Consider the following 16,032-nt stretch of genomic DNA (forward strand, 5'->3'; position numbering starts at 1 on the left):
AACAAGTAATTATATAACACAGTTCCTAAATTTCTTCATAATAAAATAAAGACTATATTTGTATTTAAATAACAGAAAAGATCGGGGAGTCGATATAGTGTTGAAACGAATGCATGTTTTATAATCGAATTTTAATGTAAATAATAGCCAAATACATAATCGTTTTCTTTAAATTACTATATTCCAAATACTTTACGTATGAATATTACTTTTTATTGACAAATCTCTGTATATTACGATTTATTTTATCCCTAATTATTTATAAACTTTTTACATTAGACTTGAATAATAATATTATACAATATTTCGTTTCAAATTCAAATTTTCTTTCTCACCTATTCGATCTACATGTTATGGATCCATGAATTTGTGTGATTAAAATAAAATCGGATAAATTTGATATTCGTCCTGTTAGAAGTTTCGTTTTCGATATTACGTTGTTACAACAAATTATCTTATATTTTGCAAGCTATAATAAAATATATTAGACTAGTATACAATTGGTCGATACTTTCTTTCCACATTAAAATTTTCATTCATTGATACGAGGAAAATTTTCCACGTGTGCCCTTTGAAAGTTATAAAAAATGTGGCAATTAATTCCTACTTTTAAACATAACAAGCTCCAACAATGATTACTTCAAAAAAAACGCGAAGTATTTAGAATCATAGGTCAAAGCATTGACATAATTCAGGGTGTACAAAGTGGAATGACGTTCTTTGATCTATATATTATATATATATATAATATATACATATTATATATATATACATTCTCTAATTTATTTCAACAAAAACAGCAGCGATAATATGAATAATTAATAACGTATCCCTCAGTCGATTAACGTGAATGCACAAAATTCTAAAATCATAGAATAATAAACGGGTAGCGGCTTTCCTCTGCTTCATTATTTACTATCACGCATTCTGCACGTTCATTCTACCTTTTTAAGTGCCACGAAGGGAACGTTTTATCTTTAACTAAACGATACTCAGTCACCTGACGCAGTGTTTGTTTCCAAATCCAGTAATTGGAATATTTATAGAAATATCATCTGTTACTTTTCTGTATCTCGATAAATAGAATCGATTGACTATTCATTTAGAAGACTCTGAAGCTTTCAATTGCTAGACTTAAAGGAAACGATTCTTTCGGGTGATCGAGTATGAAAATATTTAAAGTTTTGTTGAGTATTATACCTCCAGGACCATCATGGCACTTGATTTGGCCTAGTCTTGCCACAGGAACCAACTTATATTACAAACACTGTTAGAACGAGTATACCAAATTATACATCACGTTGTTTTGCTACGATCGAACGCCTTCCTTTCTTACTTATACTGAATTCGACGTTAATTACATTTATAATTCATCACATACATTCTTTATTCGCCACCCCCCGTCCACGATACGTGTGACTAGTAATAAAAAAATGTTTCTTTTAAAATAACTTAAATATCTTTCACTCGTAAATTATACACTTGCGTGCATATATTTATGTATACGTATATATAAATCAGTTTCACTTTCATGCTTCCGTGCTTTCCATCATTTTCTATTTATAAACGCGTCTAAGTGGAATGATCGTTACAACTGAGAGATTAGAGTATTTGACAATAAAAGAGAAGAAAGAAAGAAAAAGAGAACATCGCTAAAGGATATATTACGAAAGCCACTCTCCTAAGAACCGACAAGTTACTTTTCCAGATGACAAATTTCAATTGCGCCGATTGTTTGTAGGAAGAACAAGACTTTGAAGTGGAAGTACATATATTGATTTTCTTGGTCGTCGATTCGTTAGAATCCAAAGAATAATTAACGATACGTACGTTACAATTTGGTGGCTTTCACGCTACAATGTCTCAATGTTCGTTAATAAAACGACGTCGAAATAGTAAATATGCTTGTATGATTGCAAATGACATATCAATGTTAATTACTGAGATAAGGCCACTAGTGGGTGATACAAATACGATATAAATATTATAGTTAAGCATAGATTCAAAACAATGGTTAGCGACTACATATTATGTCCAGACGAGAATTATCATTGAAAATGAAGTCTCTGTAATACGTAAATCCTGCTACAAACAAGATTCAGTTATTGTCGTAGTTTCATTGTAACGCGACGGATATGATACATGAATCGCGTGTTTTAAAAAATTTCGCGTACAAAGTTTCTTTGACACACGTACATTCTTGCTGGACATATGTAGAACATTAATTACCTATTGCGTTGAAAATCTAAGTATTAACAATAGACAATTCGTAAATAAGGGATTCTTAGTTTTTGATATTGAATATAATATTTGTCCTTTTCTTAAAAAGTCTTCTAACAACTAGAATGTACAATACAATTCACGCAGTTTGTGTAAACACGATATAAATACAAAAATCACTAATGCCTCCAGTTACGCTTGCATTGTCAACAAACAACATTGTCTAATGTCGCAGTTTCATTTTTTTTTTTTTTTTCGATATCAAAACAAAGAAATTAGAAAGGCTCTTAATATTCTTTGCTCGATCGATCGTTAGATAATATAAAAGAAAAGCATTTGCTTTTAAAATGTATAAATTCGGAACAAAATATTTTCTAAACAGACTATATTAAGTCTTCGATACGAAACGAATGGACTTAAATTCCGTCAGAAATTGTCTTGAAAAATCGTCTTCAGTTCTAATTTGTCTCTGATCGTTTACACACCATGTTCCAGGCACTATACATTGAGCGTTGCTCGAGCCAGACCAGATCTGGCTTAAATTGTGTGTTACAACGTCGACTCGTGTATTATCGTTGTGTCTGGATCACTACTGGCACTGTGAATTATCGTGGATTGCGGTATTAACGTAATGGACGACATTTTTCGAACAGGCTTCGGTGAGGCCTGAAAACATACATATAAGCCAAAATTAAAAAGAGAATACTCGTACATTGTTCATGGTCCAAAATTATACGTTGTTGGTTCTGAACTTACCCATTCTCTTCTGCATGGTGCTTCATCGTCTGAGTAATGATCAATCTGACCGATATCCGTTTCTGTCGCAACATTCCTTTTCTTGGGTTGTAAAGTAGCATAATTGCGACATCCCCTATTGAAATTTGTTATGTTCTTTTCTTCCACGATCTTATCTTGACACAACACTTCCTGCGATTTACTTTGATTGTTGTTTGAAACGTTGTTATTAGTCTTGTTGTTGAAATAAAAAGGCGGCATTTTCGAGACCCAATGATCAAGTCCGGATCCGGCTGAGCTTGTGGAAGCAGCCGAAGAATTTCCAGAATTATTAGTCAACCCTCTTCGTTGATAAAATAACATGTACGCAGCGTTTGTTATTAAATTGGTATCGTTCACGGCCTCTACTCGGGTGTCGTCGAAACAATACCACTGAGTATCGTACGGATTTCGACAGAACGCGGTATAGTGACCTCCCTGTAAATCTTGCCCATGATGATTACAAATCGCATACAGATCGTAAACGTTTTCATCGTATTTTGGGATATTTTGTTGGCGTGGTCTGGGTTTCTTCCAAGGCGACCAACCTAGACCACCTAAACTACTAACGTTATTATGCGTTTGTACTCCATTATGAGCAAGATGAGGAGTCATATCGAAACCGTATAAAGGAAAATCGACCAACATGGTCAATTTCGACGTAGACCTTTGTTTAGACTGTTGCCGAAATCTTTTTAGATGAATAACTAAGATATCAGGTAGAGACCAAAGTCCCAATTTCTTCACCACCTCCTGTTTCTTATTGCAATACGGACAGTGCCACGCATCCTCTGCCCCTAATATCTCGGCTCTCGTATACAGATCGAAACATTCTTCCAAAGTAACAGCTCCTCCTAGTTCTGAATTCGTTTTTAACTGCTTCACACTGGCGTGCTCTTCGATTTGATCATTGTCATCTTGAATAATATTACACTTAGTGGCTTCGTCCCACTCTAGAATTAATTTTACATGTTGAGGACCGGAGTCATCGGCACAAAGGGCCAACGCTTGTTCGATCTGCTCTGTATAAAGAGGATGCTCCACACAGGGATCTATACATGGATGTTCGTCCTGAATAGGCGTAGCAGCGGGGTCCGCAACACGAATGTTAAACAGTCCAGGACTCTGACTCGACGTAAGAACATCGTCTGTCAGAACACTATGCATCTCCTTCAACAAGAGTTTTTGTAAATCTTCGTACGACGTTTCTCTAGACACTTGCATAGTGTATGGACTGCTAAAACGCTGTCTAAGATCTCCTTTTGTAAGGACGTTGATCCACACGAGTAAGATATACGCTTGCTCCGCTGGTTCTTTCAGCTGTGGCAGTTCTATACAGTAGAGCGGGTCATTTTCCGTGATCACAGATAGAGGTTGGCAATCGGAGAAAGTTCTGTAAACAATAAATAACAAACAAAGTAGTGGAAAGTTAACGCGATACCGATCTATTTAATAGGCTTGTCCGTAGAGCAATGAAGTTCTACCTGTGAAATCCTTCGTCATGAATTTCCGTGAGTAACATGTGATTCTCATCGATACCAGTGTCACTGGCCAAGATCTCTCTGAGCTCTCTGACATTGGCCATCTGGTTCACGCTCACGCCTATCTTCACTTGCCGCGGTTGTTGCGACGTATAGAGGACGTTCACGAAAAGGTTCATCTGGCGGTGATTTTGCGGTACAGGTACTGACACGCAGAGGAAAGGGTCGAACGTGTTCGACTGCCGGTGACATCTTGGGCAAGTTAGGCTAGACCGAAACTGGGCTTGGAACACCGCGTGCACGAACGAATTGTTGCAGCGGACATGGTTCGCCAGAGTTTCCGCCGCCACGATGTCATCTGGTCTGCCGAACGAATTCTACAAATTATATAAAAAGATTTCCATTAATAAATGAGTACATTTGAGACTCTCCATCATATTTGATTTGTTTTTTTTTTTTTTATCGATTTACAGATAACGTGCTAAATGGAAGCAGAAATAGAACGAACCTCCCGGGAGAAGATAAAGAAACTTTCTAATTTGCAAAATATTATTTTACGTTACTTTATCATATGTTCGAAGATTTGAAGTACGTACGTCCCGGTATAGCTTCAGATTTTTTTCAATGAATTACACGACAGAATTTGAGATTTTATTCGTCATTGCTATTTTTAGAAAGTTAAATTAATAATAATATGCCAATTTCATTTATCGCGTTATATTATGAAACTCGGTTTACGATCATTTGAGACACACTAACGGCCTTATCGTCGTGATATTGAAAAGCATTCAGGTAAATATAGCAACGGTGACGATGTAATTAATCCTTATCATGAATATTGTAAGAATATTGATAGTGTTTTATGAGAATGCAAATAACTGTGTACACTTTTGTACACCTGCATTTAATCAAGCTTAGGAATATTTTACTTTACGTCATCGATTGGTTAAACACGATGAGAAGCCAAACAAACAATATATCATACGAATTAATTTGCTAAAAGAAAAAAACGACGGAAAAATACTAGCAGAAGAAACTTAACGTAAAATCGTAAAACTTTATCGGACAATGCGCGATTTAACGTTCTCGCATGCTACAATATACGAATACAAGAAACAAAAGTTAAAAATACGTGTTGCGAACCAAGAGATTCGTAATCAAACGAAGATTTATTGAACAGACAATAATCTTAGTAATGAGCAATCTCATTTAACGTATTTAACATATTCATCGTTTTTAAGGATAAGCAATGGCGTCGACTCGTCTGTACGTTGAGAAGAAAATTAAGACGACAGGAAGAAAATAAAATATAAATAACTTCAAAATTGCTTCAGTAACTTGAAAGTAAGTTTACCACTTCGTCTTCCAAGTATTTCCGTGTTCTATACGACCAGAGTACGTACCATCGCTGTCATGTTTGATACTGTACATTGTACATGAACGTTTATTTATACGTAACACGGAATCCTGTGGATTTATTTTTTAACTGTCTTAAGATGGATCGAGACATCGTACAAACAGTTCATCACCCAAGATACATAAAGACTGATCATTTATAACACGTTCGTTCTAATAATAGCTGTCTACCGGTAGTTCGTTGTTGTCTATACCGTCTGTTGCACTTTTCAGTTTCGCAACAGACCCGATAGAAGACGCAACACAAGCGAGATATTCTAATGGACACCAGACGATTGCCGTTCACTCGCTAAAATTCACAAGTTCATATTCGATCTGTTTGTTTAGTAATCGTAACAATGTCCCAACAAACGATAGTGATCATTTACAGAATGTATTTATTTTTCACGGGCGTAGGTATACATAACTTTTGGTTGTGAATATATTACACACACGCGTATGCTTTGGCGTATATATTGGTATTTTGTATGTATACTTTTACCTTACATCAGTCGGAAATTTTAAAATGATAATTCGATTAGCGTCGTCGGTAGTATATCGAAACACGTCGTTAAGCTTTGCGTGCTTTTTCTATGTCCCCTTTCAGGTCAGCGGATTCTCGAAACAGCATGCTCGGTCGGCATAGAAGGCTTCCCTTAATAGGATCGTGAAACGTGCATTTTCATGACCTTCCAATTGTAGCCTTTGCAAAGGAAATATATATGTTTTATATAATCGAAGGTTTTGAATAAAATAATCTTCGATTGAAACCAAATACCGTCAGCAATTATCCGAGTCCATGTTGTCTATTCTAACCTTTAATGAAACAACGAGAAAGGGGATAGTTAAGAACGAAAAAGCTATTTTTAAGAGGCTCCAGAGTAAAAGCATCAAGTGGAATTATGTCGTGTACCCGGTGAATAAGAAAAAGACTTCCTTTTGCGAGGAAAAAGCGACCTTTTCTTTCTAGATAAGGCTAAATCATCTGCTGCAAATGACAATTCCTCGTATGCGTCGAAAAACCACGAAACGCGATAATTGTAGAGAGCCGTGGACAGGATGTATCGTCGATCCGGTCGCCGGAAATAATTTTCGATGCTTACAGGTTGTAACGACACACGTTACAATTCGCAACTTCACAATTGGTCAATGTCACGTTCGTACATGTGTAGTTACGTAAAGATTGAACAGGTTTGGTCAACCGGTCGGTAACCTTTACGGAATTCATTAATATCGACGGAGTCAACTTTTGTTTTTTTCGCCGTCCTCAGCTTCCGGTTACGATCTTACATTCTTTTCACTTCTCTTGTATTTGAACGAAACTAGCTCTTCGCTATAACTTGACCGCATACTTACAACTTTACGCTACATTCACTTTTTACTTTTCATTTCCTCGTACATTGGATATGAAACGTTCAGGAGAAACATATATACGTTTGGTTTTCACGAAAGTCACGCTCGAACTACAAACATCCTCGAATCTAACCAGTGCATTTACTCTTTACCAATCTTTTCGAAGACAAACAAAGTGATTCATAAAACGATTCGTTGGAAATTTCCGGCGCTAGGACAAGACGCGACAAATATCGATGCATCGGCGATTTATTTCTTACAGAATGGCAAAACAAAAAGCAGGAAGCGTGGCTGATCTAAACATTCTTTACGTAACAATAGCAATTAACGTCCCTCGACCCGTAACTTATAATTAACTTCTTTCAGCTTGACAGCCATGGAATGCGTTGAAATATGTTGCAGTACAGTGGCTGGAATCCGAAAGTACTCGAGTTTCTCCATCGGTATTTTTTAGTCTACATAACATCATCGCCATCGTGAAAAGATAAAGTACATTACAACATCATTGATCTTACCGTATAGTTGATATATTTGAAGTGCAACGTATTCATGCTTTGACCAACAAAAAAGTTCTCTTTTTATCATTAGTACACACTCAATGAATTCCTACCTTTTTTACTCTGTTTCTTAGTTTTATTCTTTTATTTTTTTATTACGAATCCGGCACCATTGACTAGATCCGATAATAGTTATAAACTACATCAGGGCCATCAGTGCTCTGATTAGTAGCAATTAGACGAGCGGAGAAATAGTAATTAATTCGATGTTATGACTCAAAGTATGTGTAATACTACGCCAAGGCCGTCATAGAAACGGCACATAATGATTATATGCAAGAAATCAGAGCTCTGGATGCTTGTTTATATTTATGTAAAATCTTAACGTGTCCAATTATTCCCTAGCGATCAATTTTTAAGAGTTGGCAACTTGTATCTTTCAAAGAAGGATGTGTTCATCGAGATAAAAGAGCGAAGAACTCTTCGTAGGATCTTTTTAACCTTTCGACTCGCGCGTGTTATTATACGTCAATTGGACGATAAAATGGAAAAACCCCATTTGAAAATTGAATTTCTAATCGAAACCGCTTCGAGCAAATTTTTTTCTAGTATAGCATTTGATTAAAACGTTTTAATTAATGGAGAATTTTAAAACATAATACATATGTATACAGTTTTTATGATAAATCACGTTTCCAACTAGTAGGCGATCGCGCGACAGTTTCTAAACCTTGAAATTTGGACTTCTCGTTAACTTGTTAATTTGAGCGTATCTATATCTTCGCGACTAATGTTAAGCTTGCAAATTGTTTCGTCGCTTTGGCGATATCATCGTTATTAAATGTATCGTTGGCACGCGGTGAAAAACAGCACGAAGATATGGTTCACACGAAAAATCCAATTACTTTATTACATTACATTACATACATTTTTATATGTCAAGGACTCATATCCTAATTAAATTTAATTATATATGTATATAGCTTTGAACGTGATTAAATCGTATTAAATTATAATGGATGATGATACGGCCGAAATTGAAGAAAAGAAAGAATATGAATCGATCAATGGAAGCTACATAATGTGGCCTTAGAACGATGACTGGTTCGTGGCCCCATTCAAGGTCTTTCAATTCTTATTTATAACGATACTGTCTCACACACTTTCGTTTGTCTATAATATAAACGAACAAATAGTTAAACCATATTTTAAACTATTTACTAAACTATTTACTACGATATAATACCTAAGATATAAAATAAACATGATACAAATTATTATGGGTAGACAGGTCGAAAATAACATTATTTTGTAGAAATTCGAAGAATTCTGTCATCAGGAGAGCAATTTATCGGATGAATTACTATTAAAGTGCGGTAAAATACCAAGAATGACTCCGGCAAAGCACGGTGGACCAACTATATTTATTCTTACAATTTTAAAAAGAACCACAGAAATTTTGAAATATCAGCCTGATAAAGTGTTCATTTACGAAAATCAGTAGAACAACGGGAGTATAAAAAACATTGTATATTCATTGGCTTATCATGTTCATTTTTAATTCGAATTTAGAAATACCACGTTATTTACGGGGAAACAATATTTTAGTATCAAGATGCTTGGAGCGAGGGTGCACGTTGCTGATCGTTTGTACGGCAGAAAATATTTGACCTTACGTGGTCGGGTCTCGATAAGTGTATTATCTTTTCTTTTTTTTTTTTTTTCTACGCAAGTCTTATCAAACATTCCATTCACGTCAACTTTGGGGGAAAAAAATACTTCATATCTACGTTCTCTGCAATCAATTTTACCAGCGCGTATCGTCCGGAAGAATCGAATCTCTATTGATTTTTACACAAAGGAACGCTATTAATTGATATTATTAAGTAAAAGTAAATATTGAAAATAAATTGTGATTTTACTTGGCCACAAGGTTAAATTATATATCTTTTGTTGTGTTTATCAAATCTTACAGACTTATCGGCTATTTCCAAAAAAAAACTTACATCTATCGATCTAACAAATCTTGTTGCACGTGATATAGAAATCAAGAATTAGCAAAATTAAATTGGTCGTGTATTTCAGACATGTAACCATAACACGAGTAAATGGGATATAAATTATATTTAGATTTCACTTCGAGGTATATAAATTTTCCTTGAATTTTCATTACGATTTGCTAGAGCGGCACGACCTTTGACGACATAAAAATACGCATCGCGTTGCACGCGTCCTCAAGGTCTCATTGAAGGTAGTTTTTCATGAGATGTTGCGTCACGGTGTTTCGGATTCAAACGTCTGCCACCTTCGACAATTTCCTACCTATGTCTTGTTTTTAAATCAATTCACGTTCGTTGGCATTCATTTACAAAAAAAAAACTTGGCGAAGGACATCTGTAAATTTTATTCGACCATGCCACGAATGAACGCATAATCGAAAGTTCGAGGAATAAGAGAGGCGATAAGCCATTGGCAATGAGAATCGTAAAATGATCGACCACAGACACGTGGAGTTCGTAAACGCGGCGTGCGACGCGATTTTAGTGAAGGCTTAGGAATTGGTTCGTGCGACGTCGCGTGAAAATAATCGGAAACCATAGATAACAATGTTTGCAGATAATCTGTGGAATCTGTGCGTAATGAGACACATGAGCAAACTGTTTGACCGATAAAACGGTCGATTATAATCTAGGAATCTACACTACCGAATAAACTTTACTTATTCAAATTTAAAATTTAAATGTTTGTTTAGATACAGATAGGTACATATACTGTACTGAATTAAGTGCGATAACGTTTATTTAGTTATTTAGTTATATAAATAAAGTTGAAAGAATTTTATTTTGTAACGCAACAAGTTGGTATGCATAACGATTCGAAGCTTTCATTGCTGTTATGAAAGAGATTATTCACACAGTCACTTATCTCTGTGATAATTAAACCCGAGAAGTCTCGTTTCGTGATCATTCGATTTATAATAAATAATAATATCAGTACCAGCATACTATCTTCATCTAGGTAAACTAGGCATCCTACTTTTAAAGCGACGAAAGCTGACGATCTTATCGCAAGGTCAATAATACGTGCACCGTCGTTTAGCACGTGCTCGAGTGGCTACATGCATTTTGAGAAGTGTCGAATCTCTCTGAAATACTTTTCCAGCTATCGATTTATTTAAAATTATTATGTTGCGCACACCGAAGCATATAAATACGCGTCTATCGCTTCAAATTATTTTTCCTTTTTCGTGTTATTACTTTATTAAACGCACTAATTGGATAATATTTACAAATATATTACTCAGTTTAGCCTTATCAAAAAGTTTAGTATATCGGTAAACGAGATCACTGTTTCGTTCGTAAATAACGAATTAATCGCTACACGTATGGTTGAGCGTGCAATAGAAAAAACTTGTACAGAACGAATGTACCGACTTTCTATGCAAGAAGGCATTAATGCCTGCAGAGAGCATCTTCGAATTTTCAAGGCGTTTCAATGACCGGTTTCGAAGAAGTCGGTCAACGTAGCCGATGAAGGGCACTCGAGGAAAAAACTAGTTACGAAAAAGTGGCACGAGTAGCGAGTTAACAAGCCACAGAGGCGACATGTCGGACATTGTTAGTTCCTAATCCGGATTATCGACTTGCTCGTCGAAGATCGCTTCCTTATCTGATGCTCGACAAACACTTGGATAGTGTGCAAGAAATGGCTGATAAGATAACGGATCGAGTGGGCCCGTTTACTTACCTAGAGGATGAAGTACGAAAGAGAGAGTGAGAAAGAACCATAGAGACAAGATGCGTCAAGTCGGTAACAACCTGTGGTAAATGTGTCAAACATTTCAAACAATTTTTATCGCAGGTATCTTTACTCCGTGAAAGCAAAAAAAAAAAAAAGAAAGAAAGAAAGAAGAAGAAGAAAATGAGCAACGCTTGAATTTAATTAAGACAAATATCCAGTGTAAAAACTTTTAATGAATGTATTATGTGCTATACAAATAGAGCTTTGGAATTCAACGAGACATGATTACATTGGTAAAATTTGAAATCAATCTGAAAATATATACGGAAGCTATATTTGCTGCAAGCAAACCAGAGCTGGCAAAAATCAACAAAATGCTCGAACAGTCAGTTCTTGATTATATTAGTAAGCCAAACCATCATTAGCATTAATTGTATGTTTAAGATCGCTATTCAATCTGCATATGATTAAAGTTATTTTCGTAAGGTTATGTTTGCAATAAACGTTTCATAGCTTCTATATACAACTTTATATTGGTTCCAAATCTTACTAATATTAGGTTGTCCGAAAAGTTTCTTTCGTTTTATGAGGAAATAATAGACGCACAACGTTTTTTGTTTTATATTATTTTGTCGAATTACGTACCATCCATTTTGTTCTGTTGAGATAAACACCGCGACATTTCACAGACTTGGTTTCACGTTTGTATGAAGGTGCATTGTTGTAAAAAACATGTCTGCGGAAAAAGGACATTTTTTGGATAACCTAATATAATCGTAACAGTCGTGTGTCATTACAGTGTTAATGCACAAAAAAGTTTCCATAGTAAATGTTCGAATATTTTCACGAGCTGTAAAAAATAATATCTCGATACAAATAAACTTCTTTCCATTTTTGTAACTCTATTTGCAATTGAGCATAATTTCATAGTTCTTTTTTTTTTTTTTTTTTTTTGTAGAGTGAAACGATGGGGAGATGGCACAAAGATATGCAGTTGACGAACAATAAAATTTTAACGAAAGTTGTGTGTAAAATAGAAAGTGCGAACATACATTAAAAAGAAATTCAGCTGTTTAGATAATTAGCGATTAAGTTTTACCGAGTTAGCAGTCGCGGTTATTAGTTTCACTAGCAAAGAAGTACATATACTGAGAAGCGAAACATCAGTAATAATTTCACATTTTCTCTTTTGTTATGAATAACCATTGTTTCTCTACGCGACAAATACCTTGAACTTTTCTTTATTTTTTACTAGGATATAACACAAATCGTTCCGAAAGGTAATTTACGCTCAACTATATATAATTATTCTTGTTCATTACTGTTTCCTGAAGTACGATAAACAGGCAATTTAACAAGATTGTTAGATATATGTGTTACATAAAAAGAAACTGAAAGAACATAGAATTGAAAGTTAAATTTTAGTATTTATTATCTGAACTCGTCATCTCTAACGAGTTTTAAAAATATCACATCTTCCGATAAAACCTATTCTCATTCTATAACGATATAAATGATAAAAGGTTCTATATTTCGTAATATACAAGCAAAACCACTTTACTGTCGATACTTTTGAGATATACGGTTAATATGTGTTACCTCATCGTACATATAATCACAAACACGTTGTTTCGTGAGATAGCCAAGAAAGAAACACAGCATTCACGCGTGTAACTACATACATGGAAGAAATATTTGATTATTTAATCATGATTCGGTAGCTGTCCTTTAAGTAATAAATATCGAATTAAAAAATGGCGAAAAACGAACAATTAATTGGCCAGCATGATGCGCACTTTTTTCTCATTACGTCACTTATCATTGGCGGGCATCTCGTTGCGGTGAATCAGCGAACTAAAATTTGTTCTGTCTCTGCTTTATTATCCCTATCTTGTTCTATATGTATGATGCATTGGCATAAAAAGCGATTCACTAGTCAAGTTCGCGGTTTATTGAGTGCAAACTATTTTTAACTTCAAAATACCACTACCAGTTTATGTTTCAATGAATCTGTTTTGTTTCGTTAAAACGAGGTATTAGGTCTTATTTCATACAGAGGATTATTCTCTTTGTTCCCTGCACAATCTATTACGGCTATATTTAAAAATGATGATTTCGATAAGACCAATAATTTTCCTATTGTTATATGAAACTAAAAAATAGATGTTATAATACATAGATAATTAATTGATTACCAGATATCTTTTGTACTAATTTTTTCTGATAGCTGCCTCTAACAATGCCAATTTGGAGCATCAGATAACGAACATCGGATAATTATGATTTGTCCACCATTATTATATCTGATAAATTAATAAAATTTATATAAATAATAAAAATCGTAACTCATCCTTGATAAGCAAACGTTCGTATTATTGTTTCAATATTTACTGATAGATATATTTTTATTGGTTAAATATTTAAAAGAAAAAAACACACAACACATACATTAATAAAAAAGTCAAATGTATCATTCTCGATAATAAGTACATACATGGTAAGTACACGATTTGTTTTACCCATTTTCTGTTCTGGAATATAAGCGTGAATTTAGCCGAATTTCGATAGAGTTCGTTTAGAAAACGCGGTATGTACTTTTCGAACGTGGAACAAATTTAGGTTAAGGCCTGATTGTAACCGTTTGCGATTGACTGGATTTTCTGTTTCTTTAAGTAATAAATAAAATTCACTCAAGGTTTGTGTTCGTATAAACACGTCTTCTTGTAACGTACACAAGAGCAAACCAAGAAAGAATCCAAAATCCGTTGCGAATACTTTTAGCATTTGTAAATTCATAAGTTCGTTTCACGGTCACAAGAGAATGTCGAAGAACGAAGAAATTAACGTAGCTGGTTAATGATTATTCATATCACTGGCATTATGTAATCGTTCGCAATGAATGACTACAAACCTGTTCATTATGTGGGAGACGTGTTGTCAAAACGTGAGCATAACCTTAAAAAATGTGTTGACTCTCTCACCTTGATGATTTTATACTTTTTTTTGGTAGCTTGGTTCAGGTCCTCGTGCACTTTATCTAATAGCCATAGCAAGAATTCCTGAGCGTCATGCTGCAAGTTCCCGCGATATTGACTTCCGTATTTGTCGACGACGCTCTTGAACGCCGTGCTCATCTCTGGATCGTATTGGCAGCTCCAGATGGCCTTCAACAGGAGGGCTAACTGTTCAGTGATCTCTCCCTTCGTCCCGTACTTTTTCGAGTTCAATTTATTTCTTCTAGAGAGATCGACCTTGTACTGGTCCAGCACGAAATATTCCGCGAGTATGTCCGTATGCGACAAGCACTGCAATACAGCGTTCATGAAACACGTGTTACCGTGATTGCGTAAACCTATGACCCCTGGCACCTTATCAGGTGGTATATGCGCCGGTCTAGGTGGAGGTACCCTTATGTCTCCGGCACTGGACCCGAGATCGTCCCTGTGAGACGTTTTGTGATTCTGTGTACCCACATTCGACATGTGCTGGACCATCTTGTTGATGAACTTTCTCCACGAAGGTCTTCGAAACACTTTTTTCATACCTGACCTATCCGGATAACTTTGACTGCCGTGCAATCGGCCTATATTCTGCTGCATACTTTCCACTTGCTGTTGATGTTGCTGCATATTGTGTCTGTCTTTGGTGCCCGCCGCACTACCACCGTCTTTCGAATCGCGATTTTGTTTCGCACGTCGTCTTAACATCCTGCTTGCACTATAAAATGGATTCCTCGACAATGTAAACGTACACTTTAAACGCGAGACGGAATCCTGTGTTTTTAGCTTCGGTAATTTAACCTCTTCCACGCCCAGCTTACCCTCCGACACCGATTTCATCACCGCACTAGCATTCTCACCGTTCATTGCCGGCCACGGAAACACCGTTTAAGCTTTCGCTTGTCGTTCACATCACGCTTTTCGTTGATCGCTCAACCCACGCGTCTTTTACATGCCGTACGTCAAAAACTGCTCGCGGAAAAACATCATACACGTAACCCGCACTCATATACTACGGCGGCCATTTGCCTTTATCACACAGGCTTCCACGATTTCATGATGCTTCGGACATAGACTACACGAAATGGCTGTTGGTAGATGTTATTATGTTTGCGATCGAAGCGCTCCCTGTCGAGACTGACCAATACTATTGTTAGTCAAAGTGTTGGCATTGACTAAAGACATAATAGACGTGATATCGAAAAGGGTTTCGTGTTTCACGTTCTGAAATACCGACCTCGAAAAAAATCATAGTGCTTTTCATGCCCTCTACAATTTATAACGTTGTGTCGCGACGATTTTAATTACCTATGGTAATTATTTATGTATGTATTACTCGTTTGAATGGCAAAGAAAACATTAGTCAACGCTCGAATAGATAAGCTTCTCGTCATTGAATTCATTTATCGGAATATGTACTACTATTGCATGAATGGAAAATTGTAAGTACATAGTAAAGAAATAAGTATCTGCCGCATGACAGGTTCAAATAAATGGAAGTTAACCGTATACTAAATACAAATTATAGACATTGTTGTATAAAATAACGCAAGTAATTAAATTGATAATTAA

The 16,032-nt window shown here is 35.6% G+C and overlaps 1 protein-coding gene across 1 annotated transcript; it reads right to left on the minus strand.

Moving 5' to 3' along the window:
• Positions 1-114: 114 nt before the first annotated feature.
• LOC139997642 (ubiquitin carboxyl-terminal hydrolase 31) lies at positions 115-15,523 on the minus strand. Its single transcript, XM_072021692.1, has 4 exons — positions 14,443-15,523; positions 4,479-4,852; positions 2,977-4,387; positions 115-2,886 (listed from the first exon to the last, which is right to left on the minus strand). Exons 1-4 carry the CDS (start codon positions 15,325-15,327, stop codon positions 2,770-2,772), a joined length of 2,787 nt encoding a protein of 928 aa, XP_071877793.1. The 5' UTR covers positions 15,328-15,523; the 3' UTR covers positions 115-2,769.
• Positions 15,524-16,032: the final 509 nt, after the last annotated feature.

Source organism: Bombus fervidus, chromosome 2, assembly GCF_041682495.2.
Source record: "Bombus fervidus isolate BK054 chromosome 2, iyBomFerv1, whole genome shotgun sequence".
In the NCBI taxonomy this organism is placed as follows: Eukaryota; Metazoa; Arthropoda; class Insecta; order Hymenoptera; family Apidae; genus Bombus; species Bombus fervidus.

Bases quoted from the DNA above. Each gene is read 5' to 3' on its own strand.
- LOC139997642 (XM_072021692.1), bottom strand. From the start codon at position 15,327: ATGAACGGTGAGAATGCTAGTGCGGTGATGAAATCGGTGTCGGAGGGT. The intron at 4,853-14,442 runs GTGAGAGAGTCA...TATAATTTGTAG, and splicing joins AAAAGTATAAAATCATCAAG to AATTCGTTCGGCAGACCAGA. The intron at 2,887-2,976 runs GTAAGTTCAGAA...GTATGTTTTCAG, and splicing joins CACCATGCAGAAGAGAATGG to GCCTCACCGAAGCCTGTTCG.